Genomic DNA, 21,008 nt, shown 5'->3' on the forward strand with positions numbered 1-21,008 from the left:
CCTTACCTGTGACATCCACAGCAGCCTGCCCCTAGGGTGGTCAGAGGTCCGGTTTTAGGCCAGACAGTCCGGATTTCAGACTTCCTGTCCTCCGTTTGGTGCATGACCTGGACAGACACAAAGATGAACAGCTCACTATAATATAGCAGCACTGTGCTGTCTGAGCGTGAGCTGCAGGGAGAAAGTCATCCTCCCACCCACCCCTGCAGCTGACAGAAGTAGATTTTTACCTTAATTTTTCAACCCTCGTCGGCTGTGGAGTGGGAGGGGGCGTGGCCTAATCAGGTCAGGGATGTGGCTTATCGGGACCTGGGGGTGGGATTTAAAGTCCGTCTTTTGAGGGTGGCCTGAATAACCACCCAACCTGCCCCTGAACTGTGACCTGCAAAGCACTCCCCTTCCTTAACAGTGTCATCCACAGCGCCTTTAAAGCTGACCTACAGCAGTAAAGAAAAATGTCTGGGTTGTTATGGAAACTTGGTGTAAAACTGTATGTATGTGGAGAATAAGGGCCTACGAGCTGCTATTAGCTGATAAGGGTCATGTGGCCAGGCTTCTATTTGCTAATGCATTTTTTGAGAATGTGTCAGTAACTGTACGTGCTAGAGAGCTGTGCCAAATTTTGAGATTGTAAATGCGATGGTGTGGATTTTTTTAGTGGACATACATGCATACATACACACACACACACACACACATACACACACACACACACAGTACATATACAGTCAGGTCCATAAATATTGGGACATCAACACAATTGTAACATTTTTGGCTCTATACATTACCACAATAGATTTGAAATGAAGAAGATGTGCTTTAACTGCAGACTGTCAGCTTTAATTTGAGGGTATTTACATCCAAGTCAGGTGAACGGTGTAGGAATTACAACAGTTTGCATATGTGCCTCCCACTTGTTAAGGAACCAAAAGTAATGGGACAATTAGCTTCTCAGCTGTTCCATGGCCAGGTGTGTGTTATTCCCTCATTATCTCAATTACAATGACCAGAGTTCATTCCAAGTGTGCTATTTGCATTTGGAATCTGTTGCTGTCAACTCTCAAGATGAGATCCAAAGAGCTGTCACTATCAGTGAAGCAAGCCATCATTAGGCTGAAAAAACAAAACAAACCCATCAGAGATAGCAAAAACCTTAGGCGTGGCCAAAACAACTGTTTGGAACATGCTTAAAAGAAGGAACGCACCGATGAGCTCAGCAACACTAAAAGGCCCGGAAGACCACAGAAAACCTCTGTGGTGGATGACCGAAGAATTCTTTCCCTGTTAAAGAAAACACCCTTCACAACAGTTGGCCAGATCAAGAACACTCTCCAGGAGGTAGGTGTATGTGTGTCCAAGTCAACAATCAAGATAAGACTTCACCAGAGTGAATACAGAGGGTTCACCACATGATGTAACCATTGGTGAGCCTCAAAAACACGAAGGCCAGATTAGAGTTTGCCAAAACGACATCTAAAAAAGCATTCACAGTTCTGGAACAACATCCTATGGACAGATGAGACCAAGATCAACTTGTACCAGAGTGATGGGAAGAGAAGAGTATGGCGAAGGAAAGGAGCTGCTCATGTTTTTAAGCATACCACCTCATCAGTGAAGCATGGTGGTGGTAGTGTCATGGCGTGGGCATGTATGGCTGCCAATGGAACTAGGATGAATTCTGAAGTGTTTCGGGCAATATTATCTGCTCATATTCAGCCAAATGCTGCAGAACTCATTGGACGGCGCTTCACAGTGCAGATGGACAATGACCCAAAGCATACTGCAAAAGCAACCAAAGAGTTTTTTAAGGGAAAGAAGTGGAATGTTATGCAATGGCCAAGTCAATCACCTGACCTGAATCAGATTGAGCATGCATTTCACTTGCTGAAGACAAAACTGAAAGGGAAAATGCCCCAAGAACAAGCAGGAACTGAAGACAGTTGTGGTGGAGGCCTGGCAGAGCATCACCAGGGATGAAACCCAGCGTCTGGTGATGTCTATGCGTTCCAGACTTCAGGCTGTAATTGACTGCAAAGGATTTGCAACCAAGTATTAAAAAAGTAAAAGTTTGATTTATGATTATTATTCTGTCCCATTACTTTTGGTTCCTTAACAAGTGGGAGGCACATATGCAAACTGTTGTAATTCCTACACCGTTCACATGATTTGCATGTAAATACCCTCAAATTAAAGCTGACAGTCTGCAGTTAAAGCACATCTTGTTTGTTTCATTTCAAATCCATTGTGATAGTGTATAGAGCCAAAAATGTTAGAATTGTGTCGATGTCCCAATATTTATGGACCTGACTGTATACACTCAGCTTTATATATTAGATATATAGGAGACCTTGATGAAGACCAGTGTTTTAAGCACCAGACTTGATTCCCTCTGTGCTGCCAGAGGATGCAACAAATTGATGTTGAGGCATAGGCCTCTCATAAATTTTTTGCCTCCTCCAGCAGTCTGTGCAACATACTTAAAGAGTTTGTCTCTTTTTAACTATTGATGACCTATCCTCGGGATAGGTCATCAATATCAGATCAGTGAGCGTCCGACTCCTAGCACCCCTGCCGATCAGCTGTTTGAAGAGAAGGCAGCACTCGTATGAGCGCTGCCTTCTCTGCTCTGTTTACCTGCTTTCCATAGCAATTGCAGTGGTGAGCAGGTGTAATTACAAGTGAGGCGTACCCACTCACTTCTGTGGGTCTGCTCCTTCATGTTCACTTGAACAGTCAGAGCAATTCCATAGAAGTGAATGGGGACAGTGTACTTGTAATTACACCTGCTTACCACTCTTCAAACAGTTGATCGGCAGGAGTGATGATGGTGTCGGACCCCCGCCAATCTGATATTGATGACCTATCCTGATGACCTTCCTGGTCATTACACTGCGCGTTGTTTCAAGTGTATGGAGTGAGTACTTGTAATTACACCTAGCCTCTGAGACAATGTGCAGGGTAATGAAGAGGAAGCGATGCTCTCATGGAGCACCACCTTCTCTTCAAACAGCTGATCAGCCAATCAGATATTAATTACCTATCCTAAGGATGGGAGGGGAGACGCCATTTCAGTTTTTGTCTCAGGCAGCAGAAAGGCAAGATGCAGCCCTGCCTGAAGAAGGGAGGGGGCACTCAGCCCTGGGTTCCAGCTGTCAGGGGACTGCTGGATGCAATGAACACTTCCACCTGTACAGCTGGTGGTCCTTTCAATTAATGACCATTCAGCTATCCACGTTCCTTCCCTTCTGCAGGCCAGGTGCTTACCCATTCAGCCCTGTAAGCACAGATCATACTGCCAGATAGTGATGAGCGAGCATGCTCGGCCGAATACTTGCTCGGCTCGAGCATCGCTATGCTCAGCACATGGCGGTAATCGTCTGAGTACCACATGTGCTCGAGCGCCATGCTCGAGTCTCCCTCCTGCACGTTTCGCAGCTGCTAAGCAGCCAATACTAAGCTGCTAAGCAGCCAATACAATGCCATGTTGGCTGCTGGCATTACAGTGATTGCCTGGCTGGAATGCGTCATCGGGTGCTATATAGCACCCGATGACGTGGGTTTGGCTTATTGCGAGTCAGGAAGGGACAGATAGTGTAGGGAGTTTGTGATCACAATTTATTCAATTTTAAAACGTTTCAAAGGCCCAAAAGTCCTTTTAAGGACTATTATGTGTGGTGGCAGAAAATTAATTGTGCAAAGTTGTACTCTTTGCACAAGAAATAGCGATTATTTTGCTATATAGAAGGTGTCTGCAGTGACTTGTGACATCTGTGCAGCAATACCTTCTGTGTGTCAGGGGCAGAGATAGGAAGAATATTAGTGAAAATATATATTTTTTCCCATAATCCACATTTTTGCTGTCAACTGTGCAATCTGTCAATTGTGTGACCTGTGCTTCAATATATTGTGTGGTTGTCAGGCCCAAATAGTGAAAAATATAAATATAAACTACATCAGAAAACAGTGTCTGTACCGCAGATTCCAATAATCTGGGCCTAAAATATTGTCCATATTCTGTGGTGTTCTGGGACATATACAGTACGTCATCCCAAATCTGTTTAATTAGCGTAAATTTTAATAATCAGTGGCCAGTCCTCATCTACTGTCTCTGTAGTGTGTGCGTGTAATACACATCCATGACATATACAGTACTCCATCCGAAAACTGTTTCTTTAGCGTAAATTTAATTAATCTTGGCCTAATCAAGTGTCCATAGTGTGTGGCTTTCTGTGACATTTACAGTAAACCATTCGAAAACTGTTTATTTACAGGCAAATTCCAAAAATCTGGGCCTAATCTGCTGTCCATATTCTGTGTGTTTCTGTGACATATACTGCCCTGCATCCGAAAACTGACTTTGTATTGCAAATTCCAAAAATCTGGGCCTAATCTAGTGTCCATATTCTGTGTGTTTCTATGACATATACTGTCCTGCATCCAAAAACTGTTTCTTTAGGGCAAATTCAAATAATCTGGGCCTAAATCTAGTGTCTATATTCTGTGTGTTTCTGTGACATATACTGCCCTGCATCTGAAAACTGACATTGTATTGTCAATTTCCAAAAATCTGGGCCTAATCTAGTGTCCATATTCTGTAAATTTTTTATTTTTTGTAGCAAACAAAATGCTATTATAAATTTTCATAACAATTAAGTGTTCTCTCTTTGTTTCGTTATCAAAGAAATTTCGTTTTACAACAAAGTAATAAAGTGCATGTTTGAAGTTAAGTCACTTCAAAGCGTAAAGCACCTTTTAAAAACAGGATATGTTGGATGTAAAATTTCGATCAGAGATACATATTAGGGATCGGAAATAAAAATAAAAAGAGAGACATATGCTAAGGATAGTAGGGGGGAGGGGTAAGGGGAGTATAAACAGAACAATCAACAAAAACAAGGAAGAACATAAAAGGAGTACCAGTCATTTGGCTAATTAATATGAATAGCTGTTTTAAAACAAAGGGTTGTTATCAGTAATCAGTTTAACAGACTCATATATTCGGACTTGAATACAAATATGCAAATTTTTCCAGGGTCAAGTAATTATTCCAAGCGTCCCAAATATCATTGTATTTCGAGAGATTTTGTGCCAGGGTCCATTTCAGTTTTTCAAAATCGCGTATCCTTAATACTTCCGCTATCCAGTCTCTTATCGTTGGCAGATCCTGTTGAAGCCAGAACCTGGGTACCAATATCTTGGCCGCGTTAAGGAGGTGTAAACATTATTCTGTTCTAACAGGTATCTGACTAGCATCAAATAGGTAAAATAAAACTAATTCAGCCGATATTTTAACTTTAGACTTGAAAACATCATTAATAATGTCATTAAACCTTCCCCAAAAGGAAACAATCTTAGGACAAGTGTACCAAATGTGTGTATAGTCTCCTATTTCACTATTACATCTCCAACATAAGTTTGAAATATCGGGATTGATCCTATGTAGTAAAGTAGGAATTCTATACCAACGTGTAACTAGTTTATATTGCATCTCTTGGTATTTGTAGGATTTAGAGAAGGTAAGTGTCTTGCTTAATAAAAATTCTGTTTGTGTTTCATTAAACTGTTTGTTTCTTTCCTTATTCCAGCTTTCAAGATGGGGGGGGGGGTTATGGCCGAGTCGTTTAGTATTTTGTAGCACTTGGAAATTAAATGGTTTCCAGGGGATTCGTTTAATAGTAAACGATACAACGGAACCGTATCCAATGGATCAACATGATCCTTAAACCAACTTGTCAATTGAGCAGCCAATAAACCATATTGATCATTTGTAATCGTTTCTTTCCCAAAGTTGGAGATAAAGTCCTTTATGGGAATCAAGCGTCCCCCTCTAAAAAACTTTCTCACTTGCATTCTCGCAATTTTCTTATTAACTTTTAGAAACTTAGTTAAGGCATACCAGTCATGGGGTATGAAGCTACATATAAAGGTTCTGGTATCTTTCCTAGTTGGAATCTTTAGGGAACGTATAATAGAATACCACTTCCTAAGTGTGGTTTTGGTAATTTGGTTATCTACCACAGCCTGATTTTTTGTATATTGAGGAGTCCTCCAGAGTAATGCAAAGAGCGACGTCTTAACTGAGTCTTGTTCTAATTCTACCCACCTTTTGGTAGTAGGGTCTGGAATCCAATCCAATATTCTAGTTAGAATGGATGCTTTGTAGTATAGTTCAAAATCTGGAAGCCCTATACCTCCCTTTGATTTATGTCTGGCCAGTGTAGCGTATTTGATTCTATTCTGTTTGTTTTGCCATATAAATTTAGTCAGGATCTTTTTTAGTTTTTTAAAAAAAACAGGGGGGATTTCCACCGGAAGTGTCTGAAACAAATACAAAAATCTGGGTAAAATTTCCATCTTGATCAAGTTGACTCTGCCGAACCAGGAAATCCAATTAGAATCCCATTCCTTCAATAGAGTTTCAGTGTTAGTCAGTAGGGGGAGAAAGTTTTTACAGTATGTTTCTGGAAGATCTCTATAGACTTTGACCCCTAAGTAAGTAATAAAATTAGAAGTATGTTTTAGTGGGCTTCTTTTAACAATCTCATTCCATGTGTTAGCTTTAATATTAATATTGAATAGTTCGGATTTATTCAGGTTAATTTTAAAATCCGAAACCTCATTAAACGCGTCAAATTCTTTGAGAATTTCTGGAATGGATGTCAGTGGTTCAGTTATTGTAAGAAGTGTATCATCAGCAAACGCTGCAATCTTGTGTTCCCTAGAGTGGGTAGGAAAGCCTCTAATTTCAGGATTGGTTCTTATTTTCATTAAGAAAGGTTCTAAACATAGAACAAATAATAACGGGGATAAAGGGCAACCCTGTCTGGTTCCGTTTGCTATCGAGAAAGGAGAAGACAGAACCCCATTTGCTTTGACGCAAGCAGAAGGTGAGACATAAAGAGACATAATCTTGTCAATTAGGATTGGTGGGAATTTTACTTTATGGAGTACCGACTGGAGATAGTGCCAATTGAGGTGGTTGAACGCCTTCTCGGCGTCGGTTGAAACCAAAACTAGGGGGACCTTTTTAGTTTTAGCTTGTTGAATCAGATGGAACACCCTAATGGTGTTGTCTCTGGCCTCCCTACCCATCACAAAGCCAACCTGGTCAGGATCTACTAGAAAGGGCATCAGCTTCTTCATCCTATCAGCGATCAATTTGGCCAAAATTTTTACGTCTACATTTAGTAGCGAAATAGGCCTGTAGTTCATACATAACATATTGTCCTTACCCTCTTTCGGGATAATAGAAATGTGAGCCAACGTAGATTCCGTTCTGAGCGGGGAGGCCAGAGAGACACCATTTAAATACTGCTCCATGTAAGGGGCCAATACATCTTTGAACTTTTTGTAGTAACTGGCTGAAAAGCCATCTGGCCCAGGACATTTCCCATTTTTTAACGAGTTAATAACTTGCTTAATCTCGTCTACTGTAAAAGGGGCCTCTAATTGTTCTAGTTGGAGTTTAGATAATTCCGGAAAGTTCACGTTCTCAAGATATTTACCAATTGCTTTTTTCCTAATCTCTGGATTGTTTTCTGTCTTATTTAAATTATAAAGTTTGCTATAGTATTCTTTAAAACATTCCACGATTTTTTTTGATTCATAAAGGATTTTATCCGAGGTGGGGTCTGGTTTGATTTTGGGGATATTCGTGGCAGATCTGGTCTTGCGAACTAAGTTCGCCAGGGCCTTTCCGCATTTGTTCGCATACATGTAGTGTTTATATTTAGTCATAAACAGATATTTCTGTGATTGGGCGTTCAAAATTTCTTTCAGTCTTATTCTTAGGCGTGTAATCTCCGCTTCACAAACACTATTTACTGCCTTTTTATGCAAACTTTCCAGGAGTCTAATTTTGTGCAAAATTTCATCCTTTCCTTTTGTTTAGCCTTTTTTTCCCTCGTACCTATCTGAATTAGGGCGCCTCTCAAAACCGCCTTATGAGTTTCCCAGATGAGGGCGTTACATTTATTATCTCCCAAGTTATCATTAAAAAAATTGTTAATATTTCTAGACAATACATCCACATTCTCCTTTCTCGACAGCAAACTTTCATTCAGTCTCCACAGTCCTGGAGTTTTATTGGTAAGGCCATAGGTCAAGGTTATTCTGAGCGGGGCGTGGTCAGAGAGTAGGATTGGGTCATATTCAATCTTTTTGATAAAACCTAAGTCATTCTGATTGACAAAAAGGTAGTCAATCCTAGTGTATGTTTGATGGACCTTGGAGAAAAATGAATATTCCTTGACTGTAGGGTTCATCGCTCTCCAAGCATCCACCAACTGGTTTTGTTGAAAAAGTTTCTTAACTACCCTCAGAGTACGGGCAGCAACGTGAGATCTACCCTGTGAATTGTCTAGATTAGGTTCAAGGGGGACATTAAGATCTCCCCCTACAATCAGTGAACCTTCTGCAAAGTCCTCCAGTTTGCTAAATAGATGTTTAAAAAAGGGAGTTTGGTTATCATTAGGGGCATAAATGCTAGCGAAGGTGAATAATTTTTCGTTTATCTTCCCTTTAACAAAAATAAACCGCCCTTCTGGGTCTACCATTAGATCCGATTTAGTAAAGTGTACGTTTTTGTTGAAAACTATTGAGACGCCCTTTCTCTTTTGTGTTGGTGAGCATGCATTGAACCATTGTGTGTAAAAGTAATGCTTAGTAATAGGAGTATAGGATTTCTTAAAGTGAGTTTCCTGTAATAGTAGTACATCAACTTTGTTTTTATGGAAAAGCCTTAGGACTTGGGCTCTTTTTGCGGGGATATTCAAGCCATTTGTATTAAAAGAAACACATGATATTTCTGTCATGTTGCATATATCTTTGTTTTTTTATCTAGTGGTTTAGACGACTGGTATGCAAACAAAGAACAAAGGGATAACATTGTCAGTACACCTCAAACCTTTGAGTATAGTACTGGGGGGAACAAAACAGTTTCTGGTCCACTGGGCTACTACGTATAGAACCCGGTGGGTCAGAGTTTTTTACACTGGATAATCCACTTGGTGGGGGGGGGAGATAAGGTATGTAACACCAAGTGGTAATCTGAGAATATTCAGTATTGAAAGAACAATCAAATATATTTAGGTAACACCAAGTGTCTCCACAATAATGGTAGGGACACCAGCTGTCACAAAACTACGTCAGTATTTCTGAGTTAAGAAGACGTGACGAGTGTAAACCCGGCGCCTAACCCAGCAATAATAAGGACATATTAAGTTTCAGACAGAGCAATGCATTAGAAACATGTAAACATTAACAGTTCTATGATCTTGTAAAGGATATATGGCTCACATCAGCCTGGCAGGGACTCTCTGGCATTTTTTCTGGGTGCTTTGGGGAGGGGCGTCTCAAAACCTCCCATCCTTCTCTGCTTGGGTGTAAACTGTCTTTCCCATCTTTCCGTTTCAGGTAGGCCTGGGAATGGATCTGTAGAGCTTTCCTGAGTCCAGTCTGGTACTTCAAACTGTCCAATATTGAGTTTAGGGATAACTGTTGCCAGATCGTCGGGTGTTCTGACCGTAAAAGGTCTGCCATTGTGTGTTATCAGTATCCCAAAAGGATATAGCCATCTGTACTTGATTCTATTTTCCCTCAGCGCTCGAGTGAAGGTCGACAGTTGTCTGCGTTTATCAAGTGTATATTTAGAGACGTCCTGAAAAACAGTGATTTCTCCACCTTCGTAGTTAATACTTTTAGCTAGGCGGGCCTTCCTGAGAATGTCCTCTTTAAGACGGAAACTCAGAATGTAACATAAAACATCCCTTGGAGAGTCTTTAGGGGCATTCCTTGGTTTAAATACTCTATGCGCCCGTTCGATTCCTAGGTCTTCTTCTCCTTCTTTGCCTAGTAGTTCAAGAAAGATCTGTTGGAGAACCGCGTGGATATCTTTGTCCTCCACTTGTTCAGTTAAACCTCTGACACGTATGTTGTTTCTTCTTGATCTGTTTTCTAGATCATCAACATGTAATTTGAGTTCATATAATTCTTTTTGTTGTCTATGTGCCGTGTCTTCCAGTTGAATCGCATGTTGAGCAATTTTTTCATTTGCGTCTTCAAGAGTGGAAACTCTGGTGTATATTTGTTTTACATCGGCTTTTATTTCTGCCAAATCTGTTTTAAGGGTATTGGTAAATTCTTTGAACAAGTCCCTCATATGATCAGTAGTCGGCAGAGTCTTAATGTATTTCCTTAAATCTTCTTGGTCGCTCTGCTCCTGTTCTGGGGTTTCTTCTTCAGATTCTGACTCTGAGCCTGGGTCATGAGAGGCAAAAAATTTACTTTTGTTTTTCATTTTGGCGCCACTAGGTTCGTCGTTTGCAGGTGTATTGTGCAATTTTTTTTAAATGGTCTGAGGTTTTTTTGGGCGTTTTAGCGATCTTATCTTCTGTGTTATGACCTCTGGATTTGCCCATATTTATCTCAAAAGAACTGTAGTCTAAAATCGCTTAAGAAGGAATTAACAGATGGGGGTAGTAGTCCTGCTTTAGTACATGTATATATGAAAAAAAGAAGAGGAGACTGATGTGATTTCAAATAGGTATCTTGTCATCTCATTCTCTGAATGAATTGCGGATATAGCTGGGTCAGGAAACCGGAGCAGTACTCATTGCATATTATATTAGCTCCATATGGCTCTCAGATGTAGTCCAGTCACTTGATAGTTTTTATAATTGCAGTTGGAATTGTGATCAGGGGATCAGGATGCTGATTTAGCTATTTATATGTAGCTTAATGAAGGCAGCACTTGAAGGGATCAGAATCTGTAATCAGCTTGAGGTAGTGCAGTCCACTTTATGTACACAGTCAAAATCGGTGCCTGGGCTATGTTCGGTGTTCTATTACTAATGTCTGCGATTGTGAGCACTTTATTAGATCGCACTGGGGCCGCATACAAATGCACTTTTCAAATACACAAGCCTTCTCTTCCGGTCACCGGAGCAGTTATCAGCCCCAAACTGGTGCCTTATAATCAAAGGCTGCGCTCAGAGCTGTCCTTGCAGCTCCTTCTTGGTGCCGGGACCCGGGTGCGGCAGGATCTGTGTGACCTGCACACAACTAAGGAGCTCCTATTCCAGCTGCAGCTCCGGCCGGAACTACTTTCACCGGCACAGGCAACGGCCCAGCTCCGGTGGTAGAGAGGACTCACCTCAGTGACAGTCTTAGCCTAGGTTTCGGCTGTTTTTCTCCGGTCTCCTTCAGCAGGCAGGGTCCTGAATAAACGGGACTCTTTTTTCTTGGTCGGCTTCGGCTCCCCGCCGAAAGCGCTGGCTCCGGTGCCTGCAGGTGAACAGGTCCTCCGTCTGCAATAGACAAAATCGTCCTTTTGAGCAGTCTAAAAAATCTTTTTTGTGTCTCCGTTCCCCAGTTAAGTTGAAAACTCCAGGGGACACAAGCCTGCAGACTCAAAATAGAGGGACTCTTTTTCCTAAATCGGCTTCAGCTCCCAGCCGGGAGCGCTTATGCTGGAGACAGCTTCAGCCTAGGCCGCAGGGTGCTCGGTGCTGGATTCTCTCTTTTATCCGCCTTGCTTGTAAAATTGGCAATATAAGGGTGCCTGATGGCAGCCCCAGTCCTTTCTGCACACATTTCTGCAGGTTTTTATATTAAAAGCTGTTGATTTTGTATAAAATCCTCATATAAGGCAGGAGCTCCTTCAAAGCACGTCTGTATGGCTCAGCTGCTAGCTCCGCCCCCCTCTAGTGTCCATATTCTGTGTGTTTCTATGACATATACTGTCCTGCATCCAAAAACAGTTTCTTTAGGGCAAATTCAAATAATCTGGGCCTAATCTAGTGTCCATGTTCTGTGTGTTTCTGTGACATATACTGTCCTGCATCAGAAAACTGTATTTAGCGGACTGTAAAACAATCTGCACCACATCTAGTGACAAAAGCATTAAAAGGAGGAATGCAAGAACTAAGAGGGGGAAGTGGGCGTGATGCTGGTGGTGAACACAGAGGCCGTGGCCCTGGGCACAATAAAACTGTGCCTGCTGCCAGTGCACCAGAAAAAAAAAAAAACATCCACCGTACCCAGCTTCATGTCCAACTTAGCTGGGCAGCGCAGGACAACGCTGTCAAAGTCGGACCAGTGTGAACACTTGGTCGGTTGGATTGCTGAAGATAATGCTTCCAGTCGGTTAAGCACCACCCTCTCTTCCACCAAGTCCAGTATCTGTAGCCAAAAGTCTGCTCAACCGAATCCTGTCTCTGATCATCCTTCCTCCCACCATGGAGAGGCTTGCCAAACAAGTGATCCCACACACGGATATTCCAAACTCTATCCAGCGCCACTATTATATTTGGCCCTCACGCCCAGCACGCTTGAAGAGGGACCTGAGATATTGTGCCCTGATTTCCAACCTCTAGAGCCTTCACAGTCTCAAGAAGATGACGGTGGTGAACGGCAATCATTTGTTCACGAGGTGGATGATGATTAGACACCGTTACCAATCACTGGGGTTGTGGCTTGGTCAAGTCAGGAGAATGAGCAGAGTTAGACAGTGGAAGTGGAGGTTGTTGACGATGAGGTCACTGACCCAACATGGGAAGGTGAAAAGCAGAGCGAGGACAGTACAGAGGGGGAGGGATCCGCAGCACCGCAACAGGCTGGAAGAGGCAGTGGGGTTGCAAAAGGGAGAAGTCTGCCCACACCAAACAGCCCCGCAATTGTTACAACGAGCACCCCCATGCGAAAATCTACCTTGCCAAGGGGTAGGTGTTTCGTAGTATGGCCCTTTTTTGAGAAAAGTGCAGATGACAAAAGAGTGGTAGTTTGCAACATGTGCCGTACCAAAATGAGCCGGGGTGTGAACACTAGCAACCTGACCACCACCAGCATGATCCGCCACATGGTATCCAAGCACCCTAGCAAGTGGGCCGAACTCCTGGGTCCACAATCTGGGTCTACGGGTCACACCACTGCCTCCTTTTCCCCTGTGTTACACACTGCTGGCCAATCCCCTGTCGAAGGCGCAGGCCCGGATGCCCCTCGCCCTGCAACTGGACCTTCGCATGAACCATCAGCAACAACATCCACTTCCCTGTCCCAGCACAGCGTCAAATTGTCCATAACACAGTCATTTGAACGCAAGCGCAAATACCCACCCACCCACAGGCCATAGCACTAAATGCGCAACTTTTGAAATTACTGGCCCTTGAAATGTTGCTATTTAGGCTTGTGGACACTGAGGCCTTCTGCAGCCTGATGTCGGCTGCCATCCTTTGGTACGCAGTCCCCAGCCGCCACTATTTTTCACGGTGTGCCGTGCCCGCCTTACACCAGCATGTGTCCCAGAACATCACCCGTGCCCTGACCAACACACTTACTGGGAAGGTCCACTTCACCACGGACACATGGACAAGTGCTGGTGGCCAGGGACCCTACATTTCCCTGACCGCACACTGGGTGAATGTTGTGGAGGCCGGGAGTGAGTCATACTCTGGGATGTCACAGGTGCTACCCACACCCAGGATTGCGGGCCATACGTCCATCATGGTCCCTGCCAGCAGCTATATTACTGGCTCCAACCCCCACTTCTCATCATCCGCCGCCTTCTCCTCTGCTTCCACCTCCAGCAGCAGTCAGCCATCAGTCGCTAGCTGGAATGTAAGGGTCAACAGGTCGTGCTGAAGTTGATCTGTTTAGGGAACAAACAGCACACCGCCGCAGAGTTTTAGCAGGGTATAAGGGAACAGACCGAGCTGTGGCTCTCGCCACTCAACCTACAACCAGGCATGGTTGTATCTGACAATGGCCGTAACTTGGTGGCGGCTTTGGAGCTCGGCAACCTGACACACATCCCATGCCTAGCTCATGTCTTAAACTTAGCAATTCAGTGGTTTATCAAAACCTACCCCAATTGGCATGTGGGCCAATTTCCGCAAGTCGTCCACCGCTTCAGCCGGTCTGTCAATGCTGCAGCAACACTTGCGGCTTCCAGCTCACCAACTGTTGTGCGACGTGAGCATGTGCTAGTACTCTACGTTCCACATGTTGGCAATGCTTTGTGAGCAGCAGAGGGCAGTTGTGCAATACCAGCTGCAACATGGTCGTCGCCTTTCGAGTCAACTGCCCCTATTCACAACCGAGGAGTGGGCATTGATGTCAGACCTCTGCGGTTTTAAAAAATTTTGATGAATCCACACAGATGGTTAGTGGCGATAACGCTATTATCAGCGTAACCATCCTGTGTCTACTCAAACTATCGCTGCTCACAATTAAGGACGAATCTATGAATGTGGCAGACGAGGAAATGGGGGAGGACATTAAACAGGGTGATAGCCAGCCCACCCTCAGTTCGTCTTCTGAGTGCGAATTGGACCATGAGGAGGAGGAACTGGACACAGTTGCCTCTGCTACAGAGGGTAGTACCATGGAACTTTAATTCCATTAGTTTAGAGTGGATGGGCAGAAGAGGAGGAGGATGAGGAGATGGAGTCATCATGATGTCGACATCGACGTCTTGCCTGTTGGTACTCTGGCACACATGGCTGACTTCATGTTAGGCTTCCTTTCCAGTGACCCTAGCGTTATACGCATTTTAGATAACACGGATTACTAGGTGTTCACCCTTTTCGACCTCCGCTACAAAAATAACTTTTCATCTCTCATTCCTGTGGTGGAGAGGACGAGCAAAATGGTGCAATACCAGAAGATCCTTGTTGGAAAATTGCTCCAAAATTTTCCATCATACAACACTGGCGTCAGAGTCCGTACTTCCTTGGGCAACCGAGGAAGGGAGACAAGGGGAACACATAGCACTTCCAACAAAGGCAGGGCAACACTCTCGAAGGCATGGGGCACTTTCATGACACCCCGCGAGCAACCTCACCCTGAAGCGCGGCCTAGTGGTAAAAGGAGGGAAAAGTTTTGTAAGATGGTGAAGGAATACATAGCAGACAGTGTCAGCATCCTAAATGATCCCTCAGTGCCTTACAACTACTGGGTGTCCAAGCTGGACACGTGGCATGAACTTGCACTCTACGCCTTGGAGGTGCTGGCCTGCCCTGCCACCAGTGTTTTGTCTGAGCATGTATTTTGTGCTGCTGGTGGCTTTATAATAGATAAGCGTATCCGCTTGTCCACTGGCAATGCTGACAGGTTGACTCAGATAAAAATGAACAAGGCCTGGATTGCCCCTGACTTCTCAACTACACCAGAGGAGAGCTGAGCTGATGATGAACATGAAGGCAATTTCAATCTATAATTTATAATGTACTTAATCTACTGTAGTGTATTCCCATGCACCTTTTCCACCACAAAAAGAGTATATGGTTGAATCTTGTTTTCTCCTTTTCCTCCTCATCCAGATTGTATATATTCCCTCCACTCTAATTTTTTTAATAGGGTCAGCTCAACTGAAGGCCCTCGCATATAATGTTTTAGAACGTCAGCTCAGCAGCAGGTCCTCGTCCATAATGTTTTAGAGGGTCAGCTCACCAGCAGGCCGAAACCTAAAATCTTTTATAGGGTCAGCCTACCTTCAGGCCTGCAACTCAAATCTTTTACAGGGTCAGCTAACCTGCAGGCCTGTAACTCATGCTGCCTTGCTTTGAAGTAGTAGCCGTTTATCAGGTTCCCTCTCCAGCATGGAACCCTGATTCCCCATGATTACCATGGTAGGCGCATAAAAGAACATCGAAAGTTGATAGGGAAGATATCTAAATGGATTGTGGATGTCACGGGGACGTGCGATCAGGCAGAAGTTATCTAGAGTCAACAAAGCGGCAGCTCTCCTTTATAACGTTTCCTCATCCAAAATACCGCAGTGACATTCCCTGTAATTTTGTATTACTCATTCCAATAATAGGGCATCTTAAGAGTCCTGTATTGTTATTTATTGTCACTACCTCCCCGAGGCGGGAGTGGGTAATTGCTGCGCGCCTGCTGCCTTCCTTGCATGTTTCAGCTTTAATAACTTGACCCACCCTCTCCACCAAATCAGATTTCAGCCATTGACCCCCCTTGGATGTGCTATCCCTTTCTCAAGCTCCCTCTCTGGCATGGAACCCTGATTCCCCGTTACACGTGACCACCATGGTAGGCGCAGAAAAGAACATTCCTGTAAAATTGATTTTTTGGGGGGGGTTTTGTGCATATTTTTATCAGTCTGTAAAAGTGGCGTACAACTCGGACAGCATGGTTCCCAGCAGCGACCTGGGAGTCCAAGATGCATCCAGACATCGTCCCCATGGTGTTCCCGATCCATTTCGGTGGTGTTTCTGTCACTTTCTGACCTCTTCCAATGGACCAGGCACCCTTCCCTCTTCAGGTTGTCTCCCATTGACTTCCATTATTTTCGGGTGCTCAGCCTAGCACACAAATATAGCAATGTGTTCGGGCCGAACACCCGAATACTTTGGTGCTCGATCATCACTACTGCTAGACTATGTAGGAGGAACCTGACCCTGGAATCTGACTGTGTGTTCCTCTCACATGGTCCTGTAGCACGATCTGTGCCTGCAGAGTAGTGCTGGATCAGATCACCAGGAACGGGAAAGTAAGTAGTTACTGTTTTTTTTTTTTTTTTTTTTATGGCCATCGCCTAGATCAGGCATCCTCAAACTGCAGCCCTCCAGCTGTTGCAAAACTACAACTCCCAGCATGCCCGAACAGCCTACAGGTATCAGCCTACATCAGGGCATTGTGGGAGTTGTAGTTTTACAACAACTGGAGGGCCGCAGTTTGAGGATGCCTGGCCTAGATATTCATGTCCATGTCTATGTATCCTGCAGAAAGCAATAAAGCAAGAATATTTTTACTCCCAGGTGAGTGTCATGTTATGTTCTACTACACATTATTTATGGACTCTTTGATGACACAGAGCACCACTAAGGAGGACGTGGGATTAGAGATCCAAGCACTGATAGCAGCATATACAGAGCAGTCCCAGTAGTGCCAGTCTGCCTCTTAGTTGTTATTTTATTTTATTAACACTGAGGGGAACAGAGAGCATTACTACTGTAAAGGGGGCACATAGAGGGCATAACTGCTGTGAAAGGGGGCAAAGAGCGGGCATTGCTACTGTGAAGTGGCGCACTGAGGGCATAACTACTGTGAGGGGCACAATGTGGGCATTACTACTGTGCGGGCAAAATAAAGTCATAACAACTGTGGGGGCACAGTGTTTTAAAGTATGGGAGGGGGGCAGAGAAAAGACCCACCCGGGTGCCAAACACCTTAGGCACACTACTGCTTCTTTCATTCAAATTTGACAGATATGTGCCCTAGCCCCTGCCTCATATCAAAGAATGCCCTTCCTCACCTGGTGATACAAAGACAAATGTTTTTTTTCAAAGGTTTTATTTTAAGTTGTATTACTTTAGTTGAACTTTAGTTAGTGAAGGGGACGGGCCCTGTAAAAAAATTTGCTGTGGGGACTAGTCAGTTCTAGCAACACCCCTTATTCCAGCAAAAACTAAGAAATCCCTGGTGTGTGCAGGTAAATATATGTTCAGCACAATGCACACATGCATATTTGCAGTCATTCTGTAACTAATGCATGCATTCACACACTGCACAGAACAAAATAGTAGGTAGAGTCCAGCTCACCTGCTTAAGGCATTCTGTCACAATGAACTCCTGGTGTGTGAAAAAGGTAAGACCTTGGGAAACTTGGCTAATAGAAAAGATCCAGCACCCAGGAAATGTAAAGCTGTGCGTTCCTTTATTACAGTGGTAAAATTCATGCAGCAGCTCAACGACATCCAGTGACATCCATCTGTTAAGTCAACGCGTTTCACACAAAACTGCTCCAGTCATGATTAAGAACAGTTTTGTTTGAAACGCGTTGACTTAACAGATGGATGTCGTTGATTTGCTGCATGAATTTTACCACTGTAATAAAGGAACGCACAGCTTTACATTTCCTTGGTGTTGGATCTTTTCTATTCACACACTGAACCTATACATTCAAACTCTGGACACATATATTGCACATCATACTCCATTTACCTTTAGACATTATACCTTGCTATGTCTTTTCTGTAAGCTGGGTCTTGAGATGATGGGCAGCTTTTCTCTCCTGTCACCTTCCTACTGGTGTAAGACAGCAGGGTAGTTGGCAGGAACCTGCTACTCCCGCCAGGATGGAGGAGAATATTTCAGAGGTCATGAACTGAAACCCATGTGCAGGACTTCAGTAGACAAAGTCCTGACAGCTTCTGTCCTGTAAATTACATTCAGAGCAGGACTGTTGTATTTGTCGGCACTCGCATACTGCCAGCACATACAACAGCTACTTATGCTCTCTAAACCCCGCCCACCCCCCTTCCCCCTATTCCCACTTTAGCTGAAAATCTGCACAATACTGTTCTTCAAAAGAAACGTGTGAGTAATGTATAGTACTCAATACTCACGCACTATTTCACTGCACATTGGTCCAGGATCAGCCAGAGCTCAGGGAGGAGGAGCTTCTCCAATCTTCTGCAGTGTAGCTTTGTGTATAAGGGTTCATGCACAGGACCGTATGTATTTTGCGGTCTGCAAAAAATGGATCCGCTAAAAATACAGATGACGTCCGTGTGCATTCCGTATTTTGTGGAATGGAACAGCTGGCCCCTAATAGAACAGTACCATCCTTGTTTGTAATGCAAACAATAATAGGAAATTTTCTATTTTTTTGCGTAACGTAAATACGGACATACGGAAACGGAATGCACACAGAGTAGCTTCAGGTTTTTTTTTTGCGGACCCAAAAAAAATGGACACGGAAAGAAAATACGTTCATGTGCATGAGCCCTAAGTCTAACGCTGAATAGTGGCGCAGGAGACGGAAGCCCTGTGGCTGCAACAATCAGCAGTCACTTTGAGGAGAAAATGCAGGAGTATTGTTCACAGCACTCTCCTGTCATACACATAGTTCACTCGCCCAGCGGTTTTACTAGTAACTCCAGTGGAAGGGGATGTAAATATATATGCTGTCCGATGGGAAACACAACCTTGCTGGCAGCCAGTACATTTGGGGCCCGGGACAAAACATCGGGGGTTCATGCCCCAGATGTTTTGACCTAGCGAAGCCCCTCATATAAACATGCTGTATTCTAAATGCCCCAAACTAATTTTTGTAATATACATTGTTTATAAATTTTACTGTTTTACTACAAAAAATTATGCACCTAAAGTTCAGGGTGTCCATAGTGCTTTGGAATGTGTACACTTGTACATTGCTGACATGTATGTAGTTTTACAGGAATAGGCGCAGCAGTAAGCTCACTACTGGCAGGAGCACACTTTGCTCTGCTCAGATAAAAGTTAGAGGAAACCATGCACCAATGTGCTATGCCAGAATTTAGCTCTGCATAGAGGGTAAAGGCAGGAGCAGAACGTGATTCCACTTTCAGTAAGCACCTCTGAGGCGAAGGACAGTGTAATGAAGAGAAAGTAACATTCATATGGAGTACCACCTCCTCTTAAAACATCTGATTGGAGTGGGTGTCAGGTGTCGGATCCCTGCCAATCTGATATTGATGACCTATCCTGAGAATGGATCATGAATATAAAACCCCTTCAAAACTCCTTTAAGAGCCACTGAACTTAAAAAAAAATATTTAAATTTATGTTTCTGCAGATTATCTTCTACGAGGGCAAAGATTTTCAGGGTCGCTCTTATGAGTGCATCTCTGATTCCCCTGATCTGTCTTCATATTTCAACCACTGCAATTCTATCCGAGTAGAAAATGGAAACTGGATCCTGTATGAATATCCCAACTACAGAGGACATCAGTATTTTCTTAGAAAAGGAGAATATCCCGACTTCCACCAATGGCTGGGTTACAATGACTCCATCAGATCCTGCCGTTTGACTCCACAGGTAAATATATTTATCATTTTGATAATAGGATCTGTATTGTATGACCCACAGGGATGTGAACATTATTTGTGCCCATTCCTGCTTTCTTCTTTATTTGGATATGTGTGATACTTCATTGTTTGAGATAATGAAACTCAATTTAATAAAAGACAGACATGATAAAACACAAAGTACTGTTTTTAAAGAGTCATTTAATTTATGGAAGAGTTTTTTAACAGCAGAAATCTGTAAGGTGGAACAAACTTTTTGAGATACTATATAAGTTTTAACTGAAAATTTGCCAACAAACTAAATGTACTAAACTAGGGTATTTTTTATTTTGTTGGAACACATTTTTGTTTTCCATTACGCGAGAGTTAAACTTATTGTATGCTTTCATAATACACAGCATCAAGGACCATTCAGGCTTAAAGTTTATGAAAAAGAAGATTTCAAAGGTCAGATGATGGAGTTCACTGAAGAGTGTCCTGATGTCCATGAGCAATTCCACTACAATGACCTCTACTCCTGCCAGGTGCTTGATGGGTACTGGATGTTCTATGAGGAACCCAACTACAAGGGGCGTCAGTATTACCTTAGACCTGGGGAGTACAGAAGATACAGAGACTGGGGAGCTTCTAATCCCAGGATTGGTTCTTTCAGAAGAGTTCAGTATCTGCACTAATGTATTTTGGCTTATACAAAAATGTAATAATAAATAAGTGACTACACAAGGCAAAACCATTGTATGTTTACTATGTTACACTAAAGGATACACATATAACATATCCATTTTTAAAAAGTCATACAATTGTAATACAAGAAAACGAAACACGTCCCACGGCGCAAATTACCGTCTACCAGTCACCAGGGTCAAGAAGGAATCTTTTATTGCAGCGCCCATCTGTTTCCCTACAGATTTAAAACCAGCCTGCTACATTACATACAATTGTAATAGGGAATGTTGAAAATGTTTTCCATAGATAATGCATTCCAAACTGAAACAGGATATAAATGTTTTCCTGATTAATTTGTATTGATAACAAACACTGACTAGAATGAATATGTGATATATTAGAAAGACCAGCACTCCGTTTTGCTGAGCTGAAAACTTCTTTATTCGTCACACATGGGTGACGAATAAAGAAGTTTTCAGCTCAGCAAAACGGAGTGCTGGTCTTTCTAATATATCACTAGAGGGATCCGACCT

General features: G+C 43.2%; 1 protein-coding gene across 1 annotated transcript; it reads left to right on the plus strand.

The window, feature by feature from the left end:
• The first annotated feature begins 17,581 nt into the window (after window positions 1-17,581).
• Window positions 17,582-20,483, plus strand: LOC121008787 (gamma-crystallin 1-like). Its single transcript, XM_040441481.1, has 3 exons — window positions 17,582-17,605; window positions 19,577-19,819; window positions 20,208-20,483. Exons 1-3 carry the CDS (start codon window positions 17,582-17,584, stop codon window positions 20,481-20,483), a joined length of 543 nt encoding a protein of 180 aa, XP_040297415.1.
• The last annotated feature ends 525 nt before the right edge of the window (window positions 20,484-21,008 follow it).

The sequence above is a fragment of the Bufo bufo genome, chromosome 7 (genome assembly GCF_905171765.1).
Source record: "Bufo bufo chromosome 7, aBufBuf1.1, whole genome shotgun sequence".
Lineage (NCBI taxonomy): Eukaryota > Metazoa > Chordata > Amphibia > Anura > Bufonidae > Bufo > Bufo bufo.